This window comes from Thamnophis elegans, chromosome Z (genome assembly GCF_009769535.1).
Source record: "Thamnophis elegans isolate rThaEle1 chromosome Z, rThaEle1.pri, whole genome shotgun sequence".
In the NCBI taxonomy this organism is placed as follows: Eukaryota; Metazoa; Chordata; class Lepidosauria; order Squamata; family Colubridae; genus Thamnophis; species Thamnophis elegans.
The window spans coordinates 55,783,441-55,802,611 of NC_045558.1; the positions used below are offsets into that span (position 1 = coordinate 55,783,441).

General features: G+C 46.0%; 1 protein-coding gene across 1 annotated transcript in view; it reads left to right on the forward strand.

Annotated features, from left to right (window-relative positions):
- The window catches only part of LOC116521162 (prostatic acid phosphatase-like), a 117,916-nt gene that overhangs the window by 78,573 nt on the left and 20,172 nt on the right, over positions 1 to 19,171 (forward strand). Inside the window, exons 5-7 of the mRNA XM_032235859.1 lie at positions 11,521 to 11,619; positions 15,715 to 15,819; positions 17,785 to 17,917. Of these exons, the coding sequence (XP_032091750.1) occupies positions 11,521 to 11,619; positions 15,715 to 15,819; positions 17,785 to 17,917 (337 nt within the window). The remainder of the gene's footprint in view (positions 1 to 11,520; positions 11,620 to 15,714; positions 15,820 to 17,784; positions 17,918 to 19,171) is intronic.

The window sequence follows — 19,171 nt, forward strand, 5'->3', positions numbered from 1 at the left end:
CAGTTCCAATTATGAGCACTACAGGAGGACCATGTGTAGCTTTGATAGAACATAGATGATCTTAAATGCAAAATGAAATACTGCTAGTGACTTTGCTTCTTTTTCCAGCCCCAGCTCTCACTTTTCTTCAAAATTCCTTGATTCAATATTACAGGAAGCCATACAGTATAATTTGACTTAGGTTTAACATAACAGTTCTGAAACTGAGGTTCTTTGACTCTACCAAAAATTATGATCTTCCTACCTATAATAATTATGAATCCCTTAGTCAAAATTGAGGTTTAGTATGATGTGGGAACCTAGACAATTTGGCTTCCAGTGTATTAGGTTTGGGCAGGGGTATCTATTTTTCCAATTGTAGAATGCAAAATGGTATGGATAACATACCATTTGTTTTTTTAATGGCTGAATTTTTGTGAAGGTGAGTGGACATACAGCCATTCATCAATAACAATTTGTGGGAATCCCAATAATCCCATTTAGATAGGGCATTGATTCTTACCTGAGATGCCTCTTCTCATAGCATGGAGATAACATCCAGGCATGGGTTGACTTCATCTGCTCACTGATAGGACTGAGTCTGTTGAAGCTGTTAAGCCACACCCCTATTGCTAGGCATACTCAGCTTTCAGCGAAGTTGAACTGACACTCAATATGTCATCTGCCCAATCCTGCTGTAAAGGCTTGTTCATGTGTCCTATGGAACAATCTGTTAATAAGTCTTATCCCTGAAACTGAGGACCAGCTTTGTCTGGCATAATCTGTTAATAAATCTTCTCACTGGAACTGAGGACAAGCCTCGTATAGGGTGGGGCTGGATACTAGCTCCACCCTATGAGAAGAGGCATCTCAGGTAAGAACAAATGCCCTTTCTCCATTGAGGTGGAGATAGCATCCAGGCATAGGACATACCAAATTTGGCTGTTCTTATGGGTGGGCTGACATCTGGTCCGAGGTATCCCCTCCGCTGTGAACGGCCTGTAGGACTCTGTGACCAAAGGCAGCCTCCGCTAATGCAAAACTGTCCAGCTTATAATTCTTTATGAATGGGGAAGGAGATGACCATGTGGCTGCCAGACAGACCTCTTCTAAAGACACTGCTTCAGTAGTGGCCGTGCTCCTTGTAGAATGAGTGGTGATTCTTCCAGTGATTGCTGTAGATTACAATTCATACGCTTTAGCTATGCATGCCCTCAACCATCTATCTATAGTCGAGGAAGTGACTTTCCTGTCCAAGAAAGCTGGTTGGAAATACAGAAATAGAGTTTCCAATTGTCCAAAAATGAAAGTCCCCTTAATATATATCTTTAGACCCCTTCTCAGGTCTAAGCTGTGCCATTTCCTCTCCAGGGGATGAGAAGGGACCAGACAGAAATTCAGGAGGATAGGTTTCTGGGCTCGGTGAAACCAGGTGTGTGTTGGGGATGAAAGAGGGGTCCAGATGTAGCACTACTCTATACAGAGGTCTTCCATTACAGAGAGGGCTTGCAGTTCTGAGATCCTCCTGGTGGAGGTGATTGCCACCAGAAAGGCCATTTTTACATGAGAAATCGTAAGGTGGCCATATGTAGAGGCTTGAAAGGAGTGTGAGTGTATTTAAAATTTTAGACAAGTCCCAGGTAGGTTACCTGCATACCACCATTGGTCTCAAGTTCGATGCCCCCTTCAAGAAACAGTGCACTGTGGCATGTTGTGTTAATGAATGCCATTCCCCACAGCTTGGCATGGATGCTAGAGCAGCTACCTGCCTCCTGATGGTATTTGGAGAGAGACCTCTACAAAGCCATCCTGGAGGAAGTCTAGGACTTGAGGCACAAACGCCCCTGTGGGAGGAATGCCCCTGCCTATACACCAGATGTAAAATGGTGGAGTTGTAAATGCGTTCCGTGGAGGGCCTCCTAGAGGCTTGGATGGTCTTAATGACCCTGGAGGAAATTCTTTTTAAATGCTTTTTTTTAAAAAAAATTCATTCAAATAACCACACGTATGCCATTACATCTTAACCAACACTATTTTGTATTATTCAATATTATATCAATTCCTCTTACCATCAATGCCCAAAGCCTTTGGCGGCGCTGCGCTAAAGGCTTTGCTTCGGCGTTTTTAAGCCTTAGGCGTTTTAGTCACCTACAAGCAGCTTTGAACCAGCGTTTTACGATCTTTTATGGTCCTAGCTTTAGCCCTATTTCCTTTGCTGATTGGGAGGACCCTGGTGCTTAGTTGTCTCCGGAGGACTATTGTTATTCAAAGGAGGTGGGTGATTCGAACGATGCTGGAGGAGGCAAGCCAGCTGGTTTTCTCCCGGATGCTGTAGTCTCTTCAGGCGCCCCCCCCCTCCCTTTCTACTCTGGTGGATTATATTACTGGATGTTTTTGGCATTTTTCGACATCTTTGGCCCTGTTTTCCTTGGAATCTCTTTAGACTCTGTTGCTGACTTTATAGAGGGGTAGTTGGTTTGATATGGGGCGGTATAAGACCTGGCAGCTGGCCTTACGGCCATTACCACAACCCCCTAATCTACCCCCTAGGCCTTTTTTACAGCACGGCCTCTCCTTTTCTCCCTGGCCCTCAGTTCGCTCTTACTTATACGGGACTTTACCAAATGGTTCCTCACTCATGGCTACTGGACATTGGACATTGGACTCACGATCTAGTCCTGGTTGGTACGATCATTGCCGTCCGTTGTTGTAAAGAGACTCCATCTTAGCCCCTTTGGAGCTTCTATCCCAATACCATCTATACCATCTTTACCATCTATCACGCAAGAAGAGAGAAGACAAATCTTTCTCCCTCTTTATATTTCTGCGAACCCACCGGACTGGACTTTATGCGAACCCATCTACAATCCAATCCTAATTTAAGAGCTGCGCATTATTTTTTATTCTTTTAACAAATTCTTCCTTTTTTCTTTTCTCTTCTTCTTTCTGTCTTAGTATGGGATATGTTTGTGTTATGCCTGTTTGAGTGAATGTTCCCACTTTTATTGTAATTATTGCTGTATTTTTGTTTTGTTTTTAACTGTTACGTGGGGATTGTTTGGGTGAGTGAATGAATATGTATGACTCGGAGGGCCTGCTGGGGAATGCGGGGGCCACTGAGGTGGCTGGGGGGATTACTGCTACGGGAGTGGGTCGGAGCATTATGGTCACTACAGGGAGAGGCAGATACGGCGGGGACTTTAGGGCTGGCCATTACCGGGGAAGGAGGGTTCGCTATATTACAGAGATCCCTCCTTCCGGCCCTATGAGTCCCACTCCAAGGCCAGATGGCGCGAGTAATCAGGACCCTGGTCTCAGGCTGCTGTTGCTAAATGCTAGGTCTGTTGTTCACACGGCTCCCCTCGTCCGGGACTTAATTTCTGACGAGAGGGCAGACCTGGCATGTATTACTGAAACCTGGCTGGGCACAGAAGGAGGAGTCCCCCTTGTAGAGATGTGCCCAGAAGGATTTCAGGTGCTTCATCAGCCGAGAGCCCAGGGAAGGGGTGGCGGTGTGGCTATTGTTATCCGGGAGTCTCTAGTACCTCGTAGGGTCCCTGCTCCGGAGCTTGTCGGGTGTGAGACTCTGCTGGTGAAGTTGGACCTCAAGGGTCAAGTGGGTCTGCTGCTAACGTACCTGCCTCCCAACTGCGTTGCAGCAGCCCTCCCCTCGCTCCTCGAGTCAGTAGCCGAGCTGGCAATTGAGTTCCCCAGGCTTATGGTTCTGGGGGACTTCAATTTGCCATCGCTCGGTGAACACTCTGATGGGGCGCAGGAGTTCATGGCTTCCATAACAGCCATGGGCTTGACCCAGGTAATTCGGGGCCCAACCCACTCAGCGGGTCACATGCTCGACCTCGTATTTCTCTCGGAGCAGTGGATGTGTGATCTTGGTCTGAGGGGTAATGAGACCATACCCCTGTCGTGGTCAGACCACTGCCTACTGAGGCTTGACTTCCGGAGGCCAAACCCCCACCGTAGGGAGGAGGAACCGACCAGGTGGTTCCGCCCCAGGCGACTGATGGACCCTTTGAGGTTCCAGACGGAGCTTGGGGTTATTCCTGATACTCTCGCCCACAGTTCGGCGAAGACTCTGGCTGCTGCCTGGTACTCGGCGGCATCGGAGTCTCTTGACCGGATTGCGCCACTACGGCCCCTCCGGGTCAGCGGATCCCGGAGACCTCCTTGGTTCACCGAGGAGCTCTGGGAGAAGAAGCGCCGGAGGAGATGCCTAGAACACTTGTGGAGGTCCGATAAGTCCGAGTCGAACCAAGCACTCCTAACAACTTGCACCAAGGAGTACATCAGGGCACTTAGGGCAGCAAAAAGATCTCATATTGCCACCTTGGTTGCGTCCGCTGAGTCCCGCCCAGCCGCCCTGTTTAGGATAACCTGTTCCCTCCTAAATAGGAGGGATACGGGGGAACCCTTGCAGGGTAGAGCTGAGGATTATGCCCAATTCTTAGCGGACAAAGTTGCTCGGTTTCGGTCGGACTTGGACTCCACCGCTGCAGATCCAGACGGGACACAAGAGGATCACTTGGCAAACCATCTCTGGGTTGAGTTTCAGGATGTTGCCTCTGGGGATGTGGACAAGGCCATTCGAGCTGTGAGTGCCTCCACCTGTATTCTGGACCCGTGTCCCTCCTGGCTGGTTGCCAACAGCAGTGAGGTGACACGTGGCTGGATCCAGGCGGTCGTAACCGCCTCCCTTCAGGAGGGGCACTTCCCCTCCGCACTTAAAACGGCGGTGGTGAGACCCCTCCTGAAGAAACCATCCTTGGATCCAGCCATTTTAAATAACTACCGTCCTGTCTCCAACCTTCCCTTTGTTGGGAAGGTTGTTGAGAAGGTGGTGGCCTTCCAGATTCAACGGGCCTTGGAGGAAGCTAGCTACCTTGACCCCTTCCAGTCCGGCTTCAGACCTGGTTACAGCACAGAAACCGCTTTGGTCGCATTGACCGATGATCTCTGGAGAGCCAGAGATGGAGGCCATGCGTCCATCCTGGTTCTCCTTGACCTCTCGGCGGCTTTCGATACCATCGACCATGGTATCCTTCTGCGACGACTGCGGGAGGTGGGGGTGGGAGGCACTGTCTTGCAGTGGTTCTCCTCCTACCTCTCGGACAGGTCGCAGTCGGTGTTGGTCGGGGGGCAGAGATCGTCCCTGAGGCCCCTAAAATATGGGGTGCCGCAGGGTTCGGTCTTATCCCCCCTACTATTTAACATATACATGAAACCGCTGGGCGAGATCATTCGGAGGCACGGGATAAAATACCATCAATATGCGGATGATACGCAATTGTATCTGTCCGCCCCGTGCCAACTCAATGAAGCGGTGGACGTGATGAACCAGGGTCTTGAGGCCGTTAAGAACTGGATGAGTGCTAACAAACTGGTACTCAACCCGGACAAGACCGAGTGGCTGTTGTGTTTCCCTCCCAACAATTTGGCTAATGTTCCATCTATCAGGCTGGGGGATCAAATTTTATACCCCTCAGATAGGGTTCGTAACTTAGGAGTCCTCCTGGATCCACAGCTGACTCTCGACCATCATCTGTCGGCTGTGACCAGGGGGGCATTTGCCCAGGTTCACCTGGTCCGCCAGTTATGACCCTACCTGAATCGGGAGGCTCTCACAACAGTCACTCGAGCCCTTGTGATCTCTAGGCTGGAATACTGCAATGTGCTCTACATGGGGCTGCCCTTGAAGAGTATTCGGCGACTGCAGTTAGTTCAGAATGCGGCCGCGCGAGTGATAGTGGGCGCACCTCGGTTCGCCCACATAACACCCATCCTCCGCGAGCTGCACTGGCTACCTGTTGATCTCCGGGTGCGCTTCAGGGTGCTGTTGACCATCTTTAAAGCCCTTCATGGTAGTGGATCTGAGTACTTGAGAGACCGCCTTCTGCCGATTACCTCCCTCCGACCGATAAGATCGCACAGACTGGGCCTCCTCCGAATCCCATCCGCCAGTCAATGTCGACTGGCGACTACACGGAGGAGAGCCTTTTCTGTTGCAGCTCCGACCCTGTGGAACGATCTCCCCGTCGAGATACGCACCCTCACCACCGTCCAGGCCTTCCGCGCAGCCCTCAAGACCTGGCTATCCCAACAGGCCTGGGGATAAGCCTCTAATTTGCCCCACCCGAGTGTTGAATGTTGTATGCAAGTTGTGTTTTTATTATTTTATTTTGCTCACATATTGTTTATTTTGAATTGCACCCTCTCCCTAATGATTGTAAGCCGCCCTGAGTCCCCTCAGGGAAAAGGGCAGCCTATAAATCCTAATAAAATACTAAAAAAAATAAATACTAAAATACTATCATTTGCTCTTCTGCTTTCCATACACCATATTTATACCCTATCCATTGCTTTCTTGTCTCTTCTCCCTCTCTCCTCCTCCCTACCTCCTTTCTTCTCTCTATCATCCTTCTCTATTTCCCCTTCCTCTCTCCTTCTCCTCTCGCCACTCCTTCTTTCTCTCTACCCTGGAGGAAAATTTGTCCTCCCTCAGAATGCTCCGCTCAAACACCAGGTGGTCAGCTGGAACCACTACAGGTCCAGATGCTCCAGCAACCCCTGGATGAGGCAGATGCTGTCCCAAGGGATTCTCCGGGGTCAGTCCACCAATAGGGTCCACAGGTTGGTGAACCATGGCCTCCTGGGCCAATGAGGAGCAAGTAGAATGACCTTCCAAATGACCCTTGGGATAAGGGGAAGGGGAGGGAAGGTATAAAAAAGTCCGGGAGGCCAGGGGCACCTGAGAGCATCAACCCCCTCCGCTGCTAGTGGCAAAAATCTTGCATAGAACATCGAAAGTTTTATGTTGTCTGGGGTGGTGAAGAAGAGGAGGCCAAAATGATCCAAAATCTCCTGGAAGTGTGGAGGGTGCAGGCGCCCATTTGGCATGGTCCACCTGTCAGGCCTGCAGTCATATTCCTTTTAGAATCTTTGACCTGCCACACTCTCTATTATTTTACTATGCTGTTTCATTAGTGGGATAATTGGGAGGGGGAATCGTAAGGAGTAGAATGTGTTGTCAAAATAAAACATTCCTTTCTAGAAGCCCAAGGTCATTCTTTGTTTCGCACCTCTGCACCTGACCGGAACTAGATGGGTTGAAATGCCAGGGTGGCAGTGGAATATTGGACCATGTGATGGACTTGTGGGTGTGGGGGCAAGATCATGAACTTTCAACTGGGTGGGAAACCCTGGAAGCTTTCAGATTTGTGTTTTCCACATGTGTTCCAACATGTCTCTCTTAATAAATTGGAAGTTTGAGGAAAGTTCTGCCTTGGACTCTGATTTAATTTTGGATGATATTTGGAACACTGACATTAACCTGAATCTCTTTTAAAAATAAATCAATAGCAACCCCGGCACGGGGTGCTAGTGAGGGGTGCTGATTTCCAACACTGACCTGACCTGGTCAACGTAAAATATCAGCGAAGATTAAAATCGAGCCTTTGAGAATGGAAGCAGAGGATGAGTCACTTCTCTGCAAACCTTCCACTTTTACAAAGGAATCTGTGGAGGAGGAAGGCAAACGATTTATAGTGTCTGGGAAGATGCAGCTGGAAGGGGCTGGAAAGGCTAATTCCACACACACATGGCAAGACAATTGAAGCCTCCCAGACCAACTTGTGCAGCCAAACATGAGTGCATGCTCCCCCTCCTTCCCCAGCCAAGACTCGACAAAAACTTGGAGTGGAGATTTTGACTCCTTCCATATAGTAATAAATGAAATGACCCATTACCCTGCAACTGAGCTAAAGACAGATTCCCTATCAAAATGGGGAATTCAAACCAGCCAGCAGGAAGGGGTTTGGCCAACATCTTCCCCATGTCTGCCATCAATGTTGGGGCTGTAACCTGTGAATCAAGCAACCCCGGAATGGGTTTTCTTCCCAGGTCATGAGTGGGAGAGATGCCAGTGGGCACCTGCCCTCCCTCAGCAGATGGCACCATGGCAGATAACTGGGCAGTCTCACCTACAATGTCCCAACAGGTTCTTACCCCACCTTCTTACAGAGAAGAGTTCTTGACAATGGAAGAAGGGATGAATGAGGGGAAAGTTGCAGGATGGATAGCGGAACAAAGTGATGAGGCAATTCCTAAGTTTAGAGGTGCATCTGGGTTCCATCCCTTGGGGGGGTTGGCAATAAAATGCCACCATTGCTGTCAACCTGGCCACAAAGCATCAAAGTGCTTCGCTCCAGCCCCAATATCACAAACGTGTGCACAAACCACCAGCGCGGTAAAGAGGCCTCAGAAGCCACCACAAAAGAGTCATCTGGGCCAACAACCTCAGGAGACAGATCCCCAACCTAAGGTGATGAAAAGTCCAAGCAGTGGGGAGGCCTCGGAGGAGGAAAATACTGAAGACAACCCAAATGGCACCCATCTGTCCATTTACTGTAAAACACAACCTCCAAGTGCCCGAAACGGGAGTGGAGGGGGAAGTTGGGGCAATTGTGGACACCAGCTGTACCCGATGCTTAATCAGCATGTTGATTGTGCAGCTTGGCATATGCACAAGACCCCTAAACCATCCCATTCATTTTGAGCAAGTGGATGTAACACTAATGGGAGGGACCTCAGCCACAAAAATTACGGAATTGGTAAAGTTATTGATATGGCGCCACTATGAATTCCTCAGATTCATTGTGGCTCCAAGAATGCAGGAATTAATTATTCTGGGGCTTGCATGGCTGGACAAGTGGGCGCCTACAATAAAGTGGGAGGATGGCGTTGGGAAGTTAATTATTGGTTTTTGGCTGTTACCACCGGTGGAGCCAAAAGGCCACCCAGGAACAATTGAACCCAACAGTCCAGACCGTCCAGAACCTGCAGCACCTGCAGCAGACACAAAAACTCCAGGGATGCAACAAGTACCAAAAGATTACCGGGACTTTGCGGAGGTATTCAGTGAGGAAGATGTCAACTATCTTCCCCGTCACCAGCCCACAGATTGTGCAATAGACTTCAAACCTGGGGCTACCCTACCAAAGGCGAAAATGTACTCCATGACTCTCAAATATCCCTGTTTGGAAGGAGTCAAAATCTCCACTCCAGGGTTTTTTCCAAGCCTTGGCTGGGGGGAAGGAGGGGGAGCATGCACTCACGTTTAGTTGTCCGAAACGGTCCGGGATCTCCATCAGATCTTCTGGCCATCTCCTAGATGCGTTGAGATTAAGTTCCTTCATTCCTTTGCCTTCCATCCCCCACAGGCTGGGCTTCTTGCCAGCAGCAATAAATTTTAAAAGCAAAACCTTTGAAGATTTGTAGAGAGACATCTCATCTCAGCTTCTTATCTCAAAAGGCTTTCTCCTAATTGTTCATTGATGTTTTACACTGACCGGTATGACTCAGTGCTGGGAAAACAGCCACCCTCACCAGCCCCCCCCTCCCGTGAGGGAGGGATGCTGGTGATTATTTTTGAAGGGAGAGTTGGAATTATGTCAGCATTCCAAATACCATGCAGAATTAAATCAGAGTTGAAGGCAAAACGATGCTTAAAGTTCCAATTTAATAAGACAGGCATGCTGGCATCGTACTGTGGGATTCCAACACTGGAAGTTACATCCCACCCAGTTAAAAGTTCTTGATCTTGTCCCCACAACCACAGTCCATCACATGGTCCAATCTTCTTCTTCCATGCTGGTGTCTATGCCCAACTGCTTCCGGTCAGGTGTGAAAGTGCAGAGACAAAGGATGACTTTGGCTTCTAATAAAAAATGAAAAACAATACATTCCACAATCCTACTCCTTCTATTCCCCCCTCCCATTAACTATACTTAAAGAAACAGCATAATGAAATAAGAGAAAGTGTGGCAGGCCAAAATTCTAAAAGGAATATAAATGCAGGCCTGACACACTGTATCAATATGTGTTCCCAAATGGAGCAGCCTATTGGTGGGGGCAAGGTGGCTCTTGGCCATGTTAATAGAGAACCCATGGGATTTCAATGCCTGTAGTGTGATCTTCAGATCCTCCCTGGCCTGGGCTGCTGCTGCTGATTGCATTAATATATCATCTAGATAACATTGGACCTGCATATGTATAGCCCAAAGATGTGCTGCCAATGCTGCCAGAATCTTAATAAACACCCTAGGCACCAAGGAATGGTAAAGCTCTATACTGAAAATGGCATCTGCCATTGTAGAATCTGAGATATTGCCGATGGAGAGGCAGAATGGGGATATGAAGGTATGCCTCAGTTAAGTCAATAGATTGAGGAAATCGCCTTCCGATATGCCCCCTAGGATAGACTATAAGGAATGCATTTTGAACTGTCCATTACATAAATGGCAGTTAAGGCATTTTAGGTTGAGAATCACTCTCCACACCACCCCCTTGAGGTCTTGGGGATTACAAATAAAATGGAATAAAATCCCTGGCGTAATTGGTCCTCTGACAGCCTCTGTATGTCATGAATTTTCAGTAGGTGCTGGATGGCAGCTTGCATGAAGACCTATTGTGCAGTGTTGTGGGATAACAGGCAATTTCTGAAAAACCTTGGGGATGTGGAGATGAATTCCAGGGGTAGCCCTGACCTTATTGTGTTCCTAACTGAACCATCAGAGTTGGTCCTTCCCACCCAAGGTCCTTCCTCCCAAGGAAAGCATTTGGCTCTGTTTGCAAAACAGCATGGGAATTATAATAGTTTTTAAACAATGAACCATCAGAGTTGGTCCTTTGGCAAATGATGCCAAACAACCACCAATGAGGGGCAGGTCTGCTAAGGGCTTAGTGCCGGTGGTAAAAATGTCCCCCTCCACTGCGAAAGAGCTGCTTAGATTGTCTACCCCTCTGGTTAAGGTCTGCCTGTTGTCACTGTCAAGGAGCGTAAAACCCCTGGTGCCTGAAACTTGATGTTAGTCTGTCACATGAAAGGACATTCTGGTTTATGGCGTTGGATTCCTTGAAACCGATGGTAAAATCTTCCTTTTATTGTGCAATGGAAACTGCCAAACGCCTGAGTTAAAGCATGAAGCTCTACAAAGCGTGATCTATTCTCCTTGACTTCCAAAACCCCGGAATAGCGTCTTAGGGGTCCAAGCCACCAGTCTGGGCTTTCTCAGACTTTAAGAAACCCAGCAGCTGGAGCTGTGACCCTGGGCCACAGAGCCAGCTGACAAAGTAATGGGTCAAGGAATACTCACAATTCCAACAATAATTGAACTAAATAAATCACAATTTGAATTTTAGAAGACAGGAGCTCATCAATAGCCATCCTTACTGGGGGACTGAGTCAAAAGCTGGTATGCCTAGCAACAGGGGCGTGGCTTAACAGCTTCAACGGACTCAGTCCTATCAGTGAGCAGATGAAGTCAACCCATCCCTGGATGCTATCTCCACCTCAATGGAGAAGTTTGCAGTATCATGACACCACGATCAAGAGACAAATCCTCAATTTATGATGTTTTATATTTGAATCAGGGTGATTATGAAATTTTCAATAAAGCATTGGTAAAGAAGCAAGGTTTAATACTGTAAATTATTAATAGCATATTACAGTCTCATTTTTTATTTCAGAAATTACGCTATCCAATTTTTCAATGTCCACGCTACATAGAGCTTTTGAAGAAAACCATAGCATCAAATGAATTCCAGGAAAAAATTAGACCATATGAGGTAACAAAAATTAGAGCCTTATAACAATGAGATTGTCCTAAAATACTACTATATTTCCATGAAAATAAGACGGTCTTATTTTCTTTTGGGCTCCAAAAGAAGCACCAAGTCTTATTTTTTTGGGGGGGGGAATGTCTTACCCACTTACCTTAGGACCACTGCAGCCATACCTCCCATTTCCCAATATCTGTCGCGATTCTGCCCAACTTCTTCTGCAGCTGCTTGCAGCTAGACACCGCATGGCTCATCACATTGGTGCCACTGCTTGCAGCAAGAGGCTGTGTGATGCATTGTGCCACTTTGGGCATGAGCAATGGCACCAGCACATGCCACACAGCAACCTGCCATGAGTGGCAAAACCAGTGTCACAAGCATCAGCACCGGTGCGATAAGCCATGTGTTGACACTTGCACAAGTCTTTTCCAAAGCCATCTGTGGATAAAGTCCTGTCTTAATTGCCAGAGCAACACAAGACACTTCTCTGCCTGCATTTCACTAGAAGCTCTATATGCCTGAGCTGTGTGAAATTTATTGAGCATCTATTGTATACAAGAGTACCAATAATGCTAGTTCAATAGTATGCATGCATACACATGTGGACATGGAAAAAAATGCCCCATTGTAACCCTGTATCCTATTACTCCATCAAGGATACTTGAAGTTTAAGAGAGAAAAATAATCACATCCTGACATTGACCTACTGAAAGATAACCAGCATTTTGGGTCTGAAGAAGCTGAAAATGTACTATAAAGCAAGGATGCACACTATTGACACTTTGTGTGTGTTTTCTTAGGTTTTCTTTATTTGGTAGTTGATTTGGTATATGACCTGCTGGGAAGAAGGGGGGCCGTGGGAGAGGAGTAGGGGTCTACGGGGATAGGGGGAAGTCAGAGCATCCCAGTCATGACTGGGAGGGGCAGATATGGCAGGAGCTGTAGGGCTAGCCAGTACCAGGGAAGGACTCGCTACATTACAGTGATTGCTTGTTCCGGCCCCTCAGGCTCAACTCAAGGATCTGGTGTCAGAGGAGTACAGGGCTCTGGTCTCAGGTTGTTGTTGCTAAATTCCAGGTCGGTTGTGAACAAAGCTCCCCTCGTCCGAGATTTAATATTGGACAAGGAGGCAGGCTTGGCATGTATAACCGAAACCTGGCTGGGCCAAGAGGGGGGTGTCCCCCTCTCAGAAATGTGCCCAGATGGGTTTCAGGTCCACCACCAACCACAACACCAGAAAAAGGGGTGGGGGAGTAGCAGTTATTGTCCGAATGTCATTAGTTCCTCGCAGGATCCCTGCCCCAGAGATTGTGGGGTGTGAGTCTCTCCTCTTGAAGTTGGACGTAAGGGTTCAATTGGGCTTGCTGTTGACGAACCTGCCTCCCAGCTGCATCATGACAGCCCTGCCTGTGCTACTAGAGGCAGTAGTTGGCGGTGGAGTTCCCCAGACTTATGGTATTGGGGGACTTTAATCTGCTGTCTCTTGGTGAACACTCAGATGGGGCACAGGAGTTCATAGCTTCCATGACAACCATGGACCTGATCCAGGTAGTTCAGGGTCCGACTCATAGGGCGGGACACACGCTTGACCTTGTATTTCTCTCAGGGCAGTGGAGACGTGATCTTGATTTAAGGGGAATAGAGACCTTGCCCTTGTCATGGTCAGATCACTCCTTGCTAAGGCTTGACTTCAGGATACTACCCCCCCCCATTGTAGGGAGGCGGAGCCAATTAAGTGGTTCCACCCCAGACACCTGATGGACCCTGAGGGTTTTCAGAGGGAGCTTGGAGAGATACCTGACTCCCTTGTCCGCAATCTGGCTGAGTCTTTGGTCACTGCCTGGAATAGTGCGGCGGCTGGAGCATTGGATCGGATTGCGCCTTTGAGGCCTCTCCGCGGCACCGGATCCAGGAGGGCACCTTGGTTTACCGAGGAACTCCAGGAGATGAAGTGCCAAAAGAGACACCTAGAGCGACGTTGGAGGGCTAGTAACTCTGAGTCTGATCGTTCACTATTAAGAGCCTTTATTAGGGCTTATCTAGTGGCGATATGGGTGGCAAAATGTGCGCAAAATGTGAGAAGTTTGTTCAGTTTCTGTCGGATAAAATCACTCAGATTCAAACAGACCCGGACTCCGTTTGGGCAATGCCAGCCGAGATGCTGAGGGCTAGTCTTAATCAGATTTTTTGGGATGAGTTTGAATTTGTCACCCCTGAGGAAGTGGACAAGGCCATGGGAGCGATGAGTGCCTCCACCTGTTTACCCGTGCCCCTCCTGGCTGGTTTCGACCAGCAGTGAGGTGACATGAGACTGGCTCCAGACGATTATCAACACATCTTTGCAGGAGGGTTTTTTCCCACAACCATTAAAGGAAGCAGTGGTGAGACCCCTCCTCAAGAAGCCTTCCCTGGACCCAGCTGTTTTGAAAAACTATCGTCCTGTCTCCAACTTTCCTTTTTTAGGGAAGGTTGTTGAGAAGGTGGTGGCGCTTCAACTTCAACGGACCTTGAATGAAATGAATTATCTAGACTCCTTTCAGTCTGGTTTCAGGCCTGGTTACAGCACGGAAACTGCTTTGGTCGTCCTGACCGATGATCTCTGGATATCTCTGGATATCCCTCTATCCTGGTGCTTCTTGATCTCTCAGCGGCTTTCGATACCATCAACCATGGTATCCTTCTGCGATGCCTGGGGGAGGTGGGAGTGAGAGGCACCGTATTACGGTGGTTCTCCTCTTACCTCTCTGACAGGACGCAATTGGTGTTGGTCGGAGGGCAGAGGTCGACCCCTAGGCCCCTCGAGTGTGGTGTGCCACAGGGTTCGGTCCTGTTCTCCCTCCTATTTAACATCTACATGAAGCCGCTGGGTGAGATCATGCGACAGCATGGGGTAAAGTATCATCAATATGCCGATGATACTCAATTATATCTTTCTGCCCCTTGCCAGTTCAGTGAAGCGGTGGACGTGATGTGCTGATGTCTGGAGGCTGTTAAGGTCTGGATGGGGGCGGACAAACCTGTGCTCAATCCCGATAAGACTGAGTGGCTTTGAATGTTGCTCCCGAAGGACTGTTTGGACAGTCCATCCTTAACCCTCGGGGGAGAAAATTTACGCCCCTCAGAGAGGGCTCGCAATTTGGGAGTCCTCCTGGATTCGCAGCTGAAATTGGGACATCATCTGTCAGCTGTGACCAGGGGGGAGGACTTTTGCCCAAGTTCGTCTGGTGCACCAATTGCGTCCCTATTTGGATCGGGATGTGCTTCTAATGGTCACTCATGCTTTTGTCACCTCAAGGCTGGATTATTGTAATGCGCTCTACATGGGGCTACCCTTGAAAAGCGTTCGGAGACTGCAGTTAGTTCAGAATGCAGCCACGTGGGTGATAGTGGGTGTGCCGAGGTACACCCACATTACACCTATCCTCCATGAGCTGCACTGGCTACCTATTGGTCTCTGGACTCAATTCAAGGTGTTGGTTATCACCTTTAAAGCCCTACATGGCTTAGGGCCAGGATACCTTCGAGGCCGCCTGCTGACACATACCTCCCAACGAACAGTAAGATCCCATAGATTGGGCCTCCTTCAGGTGCCGTCGGCCAAACAATGTCAGCTGGTGGGTCCTCGGAGGAGAGCCTTCTCGGTGGCTGCTCTGACTCTTTGGAACCAGCTCCCCCCGGAAATCCGGACCATACCCACTCTGATGGCCTTCAGGAAAGCCGTAAAAACTTGGCTGTTCTGGGAGGCCTGGGGCTGTTGACCTCACTGTTGAGGTCCGGCTCCGACTAGAATGAATTTATGAGGGATGACTGTTGTTTTAAATTGTATTGTTGTTATGTTTTTTTATATTTTCTTGTAAGCCGCCCAGAGTCCTTTGGGATTGGGTGGCATATAAAAGCTTTAAATAAATAAATAAATAAATAAATAAATAAATAAATAAATAAATAAATAAATAAATATATTTAGTTCTAAGAACTATAATCTAGTTTGAACATACTTGTACAGTATACAATCCTGTTGTAGTCCTATACATCATAACAACTGAGCATGTATTGTGGTGTGTTGCTTTGCCTTTTAAGGATGTTATTCTTATCTCTTTTCAGGAGTTCATAAAAACAATAGCTTACTATTCAGGATATAATGCTTCTGTTCTCAAGAATCCCATGAATTTTAAAATATGGCATGTACAAGATACACTATTTTGTGAGGTATGTTTTTTAAATAAATTAATATTGTAGCTACTTTTTTGTGCTGTCTCAAAAGATAGAACTAAATTTATTTTCAATTATTAAATAAGATTTAAATGTATATAGGAAACAGTAGTAAGATCAAGCACAGTGGATTAGGAAATTATGGAATATGCTGATAAAGTATAAGAGCTTAACAATTATTTTATTTGGAAAATGGATTGGAAGGGTAGGTATTAATTGCAGTTCATTACTCAGTTTGCCTACAGCCAAGCAGTGTTTTGTTTTTGATTGAAGGGGATCAAATCGGCTAATGCTATTAAATTGAATTTAATAACATAGATCGCACCATGAACCATAGTTGCTTATTCTGCATTAAGATCAGAATTTTCTAATTGTGACAAGAAAGAAGTAGAGATTCCCAAATGCTCATTCATACAATTAATCATGCAATAGTATTTCAACTGAAAAAAAGTTTTCCCTGTTTTTTGCAATGATGTTTTATGCCTGAAAAATTACATTGGAAAGGAAAAAGAGTTCCTCAAACCCCATTGCCAAAGATAGAGCATTTATTAACAATTTAACTTGCAACAGCTACAGTTTGTTTAGTGAGTGAAGTTATTGAATTAGGAAATAAAGCAGTGATGGGTTGCAGGCGGTACACCCGGTACACATACCGGATCCTGCCCGGGGCACCAGGTACCATTCCGGTACGGTGCTCCGGAGGGCCTACCCACCCACCCGCGCTCCTTACTTGTGCTTTAAACTTTTGGCACTTCTATGCATGCTCATGGAACATACTGCGCCTGCACAACGCTCCGCGGAGCAGTTGGAGTATTGAGGAGGCTTGCGGAAGTGTCATTTGACGCTACAACGTGCACGTATGTGCGCGCACCACACACGTGCATGTGGGTGACTCTGGGGCGGTTCCAACCGGAATCCAGAACCCACCACTGAAATGAACCCTAGAATTTCCTATTAGGGGGCTGCTGGCATTTGGTCAAAAATAGAAAACAAACTCCAAAGCTACAGGAGACAGGAGAAATTTAAAAAAATAATCAGGTGACAATGTGATCTGTGGAAACCAGGCATCTATGTTTTTTGACTAAATAGAGCATTTCAGACTTTAGCTGTAATTACAATGACAGCGCTGGCTCTTCGGTTTTGAAAACGGGATGAGCACTGCCCCCTAGAGTAAGGAACAACTAGCACTTAATGTGAAAGTGGAACCTTTACTATACTAGTTGCAGAAACATCCTGTTTTGTTTTAGACTCCATAATACAGATAGTCTTCAAGTTGCAACCACAACTGCCCAAAATGTATGTTGTTAAGCGAAAAAGTTGTTAAGTGAGCATTGCCTCCTTTTATGACCATTCTTGTCACAGTGGTCAAGTGAATCATTGCAGGTGTTAAATTAGTATCATAGATGTAAGTAAATTTGGCTTTCTCACTGACTTTTCCTGTCAAAAGATTGGTGACACTGTAATTGTCATAGGTATAAATCAGTTGCCAATTATCTGAATTTTGATACCTTGATCATGGGGATGCTGTAACAGTCGTGTTAAAAATAATCATAACTCATTTTTCTCAATACCGTTCTAAGGGTTGTTAAAAGAACTGTTGTAAGTCAACAACTACCTGAAAATAATGGAGGTTCCTTCTAAATATGAGATTGATCCTGATCCTGATGTAGTAACACATTACACTAAAATGTGGCTGGTTTTGTTTGGACAAAGTGTAACAATGCAATATCCAGCAGTTGTGGTTTTAAACTATAGTCTATAACTTAACATGCTACTATGGAGGCCAAGCCATTTGTTGTTTGTTAAAACATGATTAAATAAATAGCCTTGCGTAATATGCAAAACTATCCATGTTTAATACATATTTGAATAACTAGTATAGTCTGAAGTGAAGGGAACCAAACCAAACATCCAAACATCTAACAGACAAAGGACTTAATATCATACTCTTTAAAATTGCAGTCTATTCACAATTATACATTACCTGAATGGGCAACTGAAGATGTAATGAGAAAGTTGACAGAGCTTACCGAATTGTCCTTATCATCATTGTTTGGTATTTACAAGAGAGAAGAAAAGGCACGGCTTCAAGGAGGTAACACACACAGATACAGACACACAGAGACACACACACACACACACTTGTTTGTTTATTGTGTACTTTCTGAAATGAGCCACAAAGTACTTGGGTTCTAATTAGTTTTGATCTCCTAAACACCAGCTGATGGTTTAATCAGTAGAGGGTCATCATCAAGGTCATCATCAAGGAAGGATTTTAATTGATAGAATTGTAAACCAATTTTATTTTCAAAGTTATTTGAAAACTTCATTGCTACTTGCAATCTACTACTGCTACTTCATTGTAGTAGATATTGGAGATGTCCCACTATTACAGAATGATGTAAGGTGCCAACACAACATATATTTTCCAAATATCTCTTGGAAGTAGCTGAACAGACAAAAACGTTTCCAACTATAAGGCATGTGGTTCAAATATAATATCTCTTATGAGCCATTATGATATCAAAATAATATGAGCATCATGACAACACAAGTCACAAAATAATAATATAATTCTATGTTATGTTTTGACTTCTAATGCAAGTACATAAATTGCATCATTTGTGTGATGGCATTATGATACAGGTGTTAAGCGCTTCCCCTCGCTGCATCTTTGAGAGGCCCATCGTTTCAACAATTTTGTTCAGACAATAGAATATTTTAAATTTAATAAAATGCAAACATTAAGAAAAAAAATCATTAATTTTAAGTAGCTTGTTCTTCCTCCTGTCTCTTTTCTCATGCTGCAAAAAGCAGGCACTTACTTTATCCTTTCAGTAATAAACAGCTTTTCAATTATGAAAAACTTTGCTTGGGTCTTGATAACTTATATTTAACCTTAGTCCACTTTAACTCTGGTTAGTTACTAAGATTAAGTGACCTGATTCATCCTTAATGCCAAATAATAAACCATGGTTATAAATTATACCCATAATTTGGTTTGCTTAACCATGGTTTAATAAATTATGGCAATATATTCAGCTGTAAGCCATGGTCAACACCTCATAATTTACTTGGGGTTTTATTTATGGCACTAAAGTGTAATATCATTTTATGAATTAGCACACTACATTAATCAAATTAATAAAAAAAAAACTCTTGTTTTGAACCAGATCCTTTGAATCCTGCCAATAGCCTGCAGAGTCACTTCCTAGAGCAAGTAAATAATTTGAGAGTCATTCTGAAACAGAGACTCACTGCCACCTATGTCTTAGTGATCTCCCATTTGGATTCCTTCAACATGGTCTACACGAGGCTGCCCTTGAAAGCCATTTGGAAGCTGCAATAG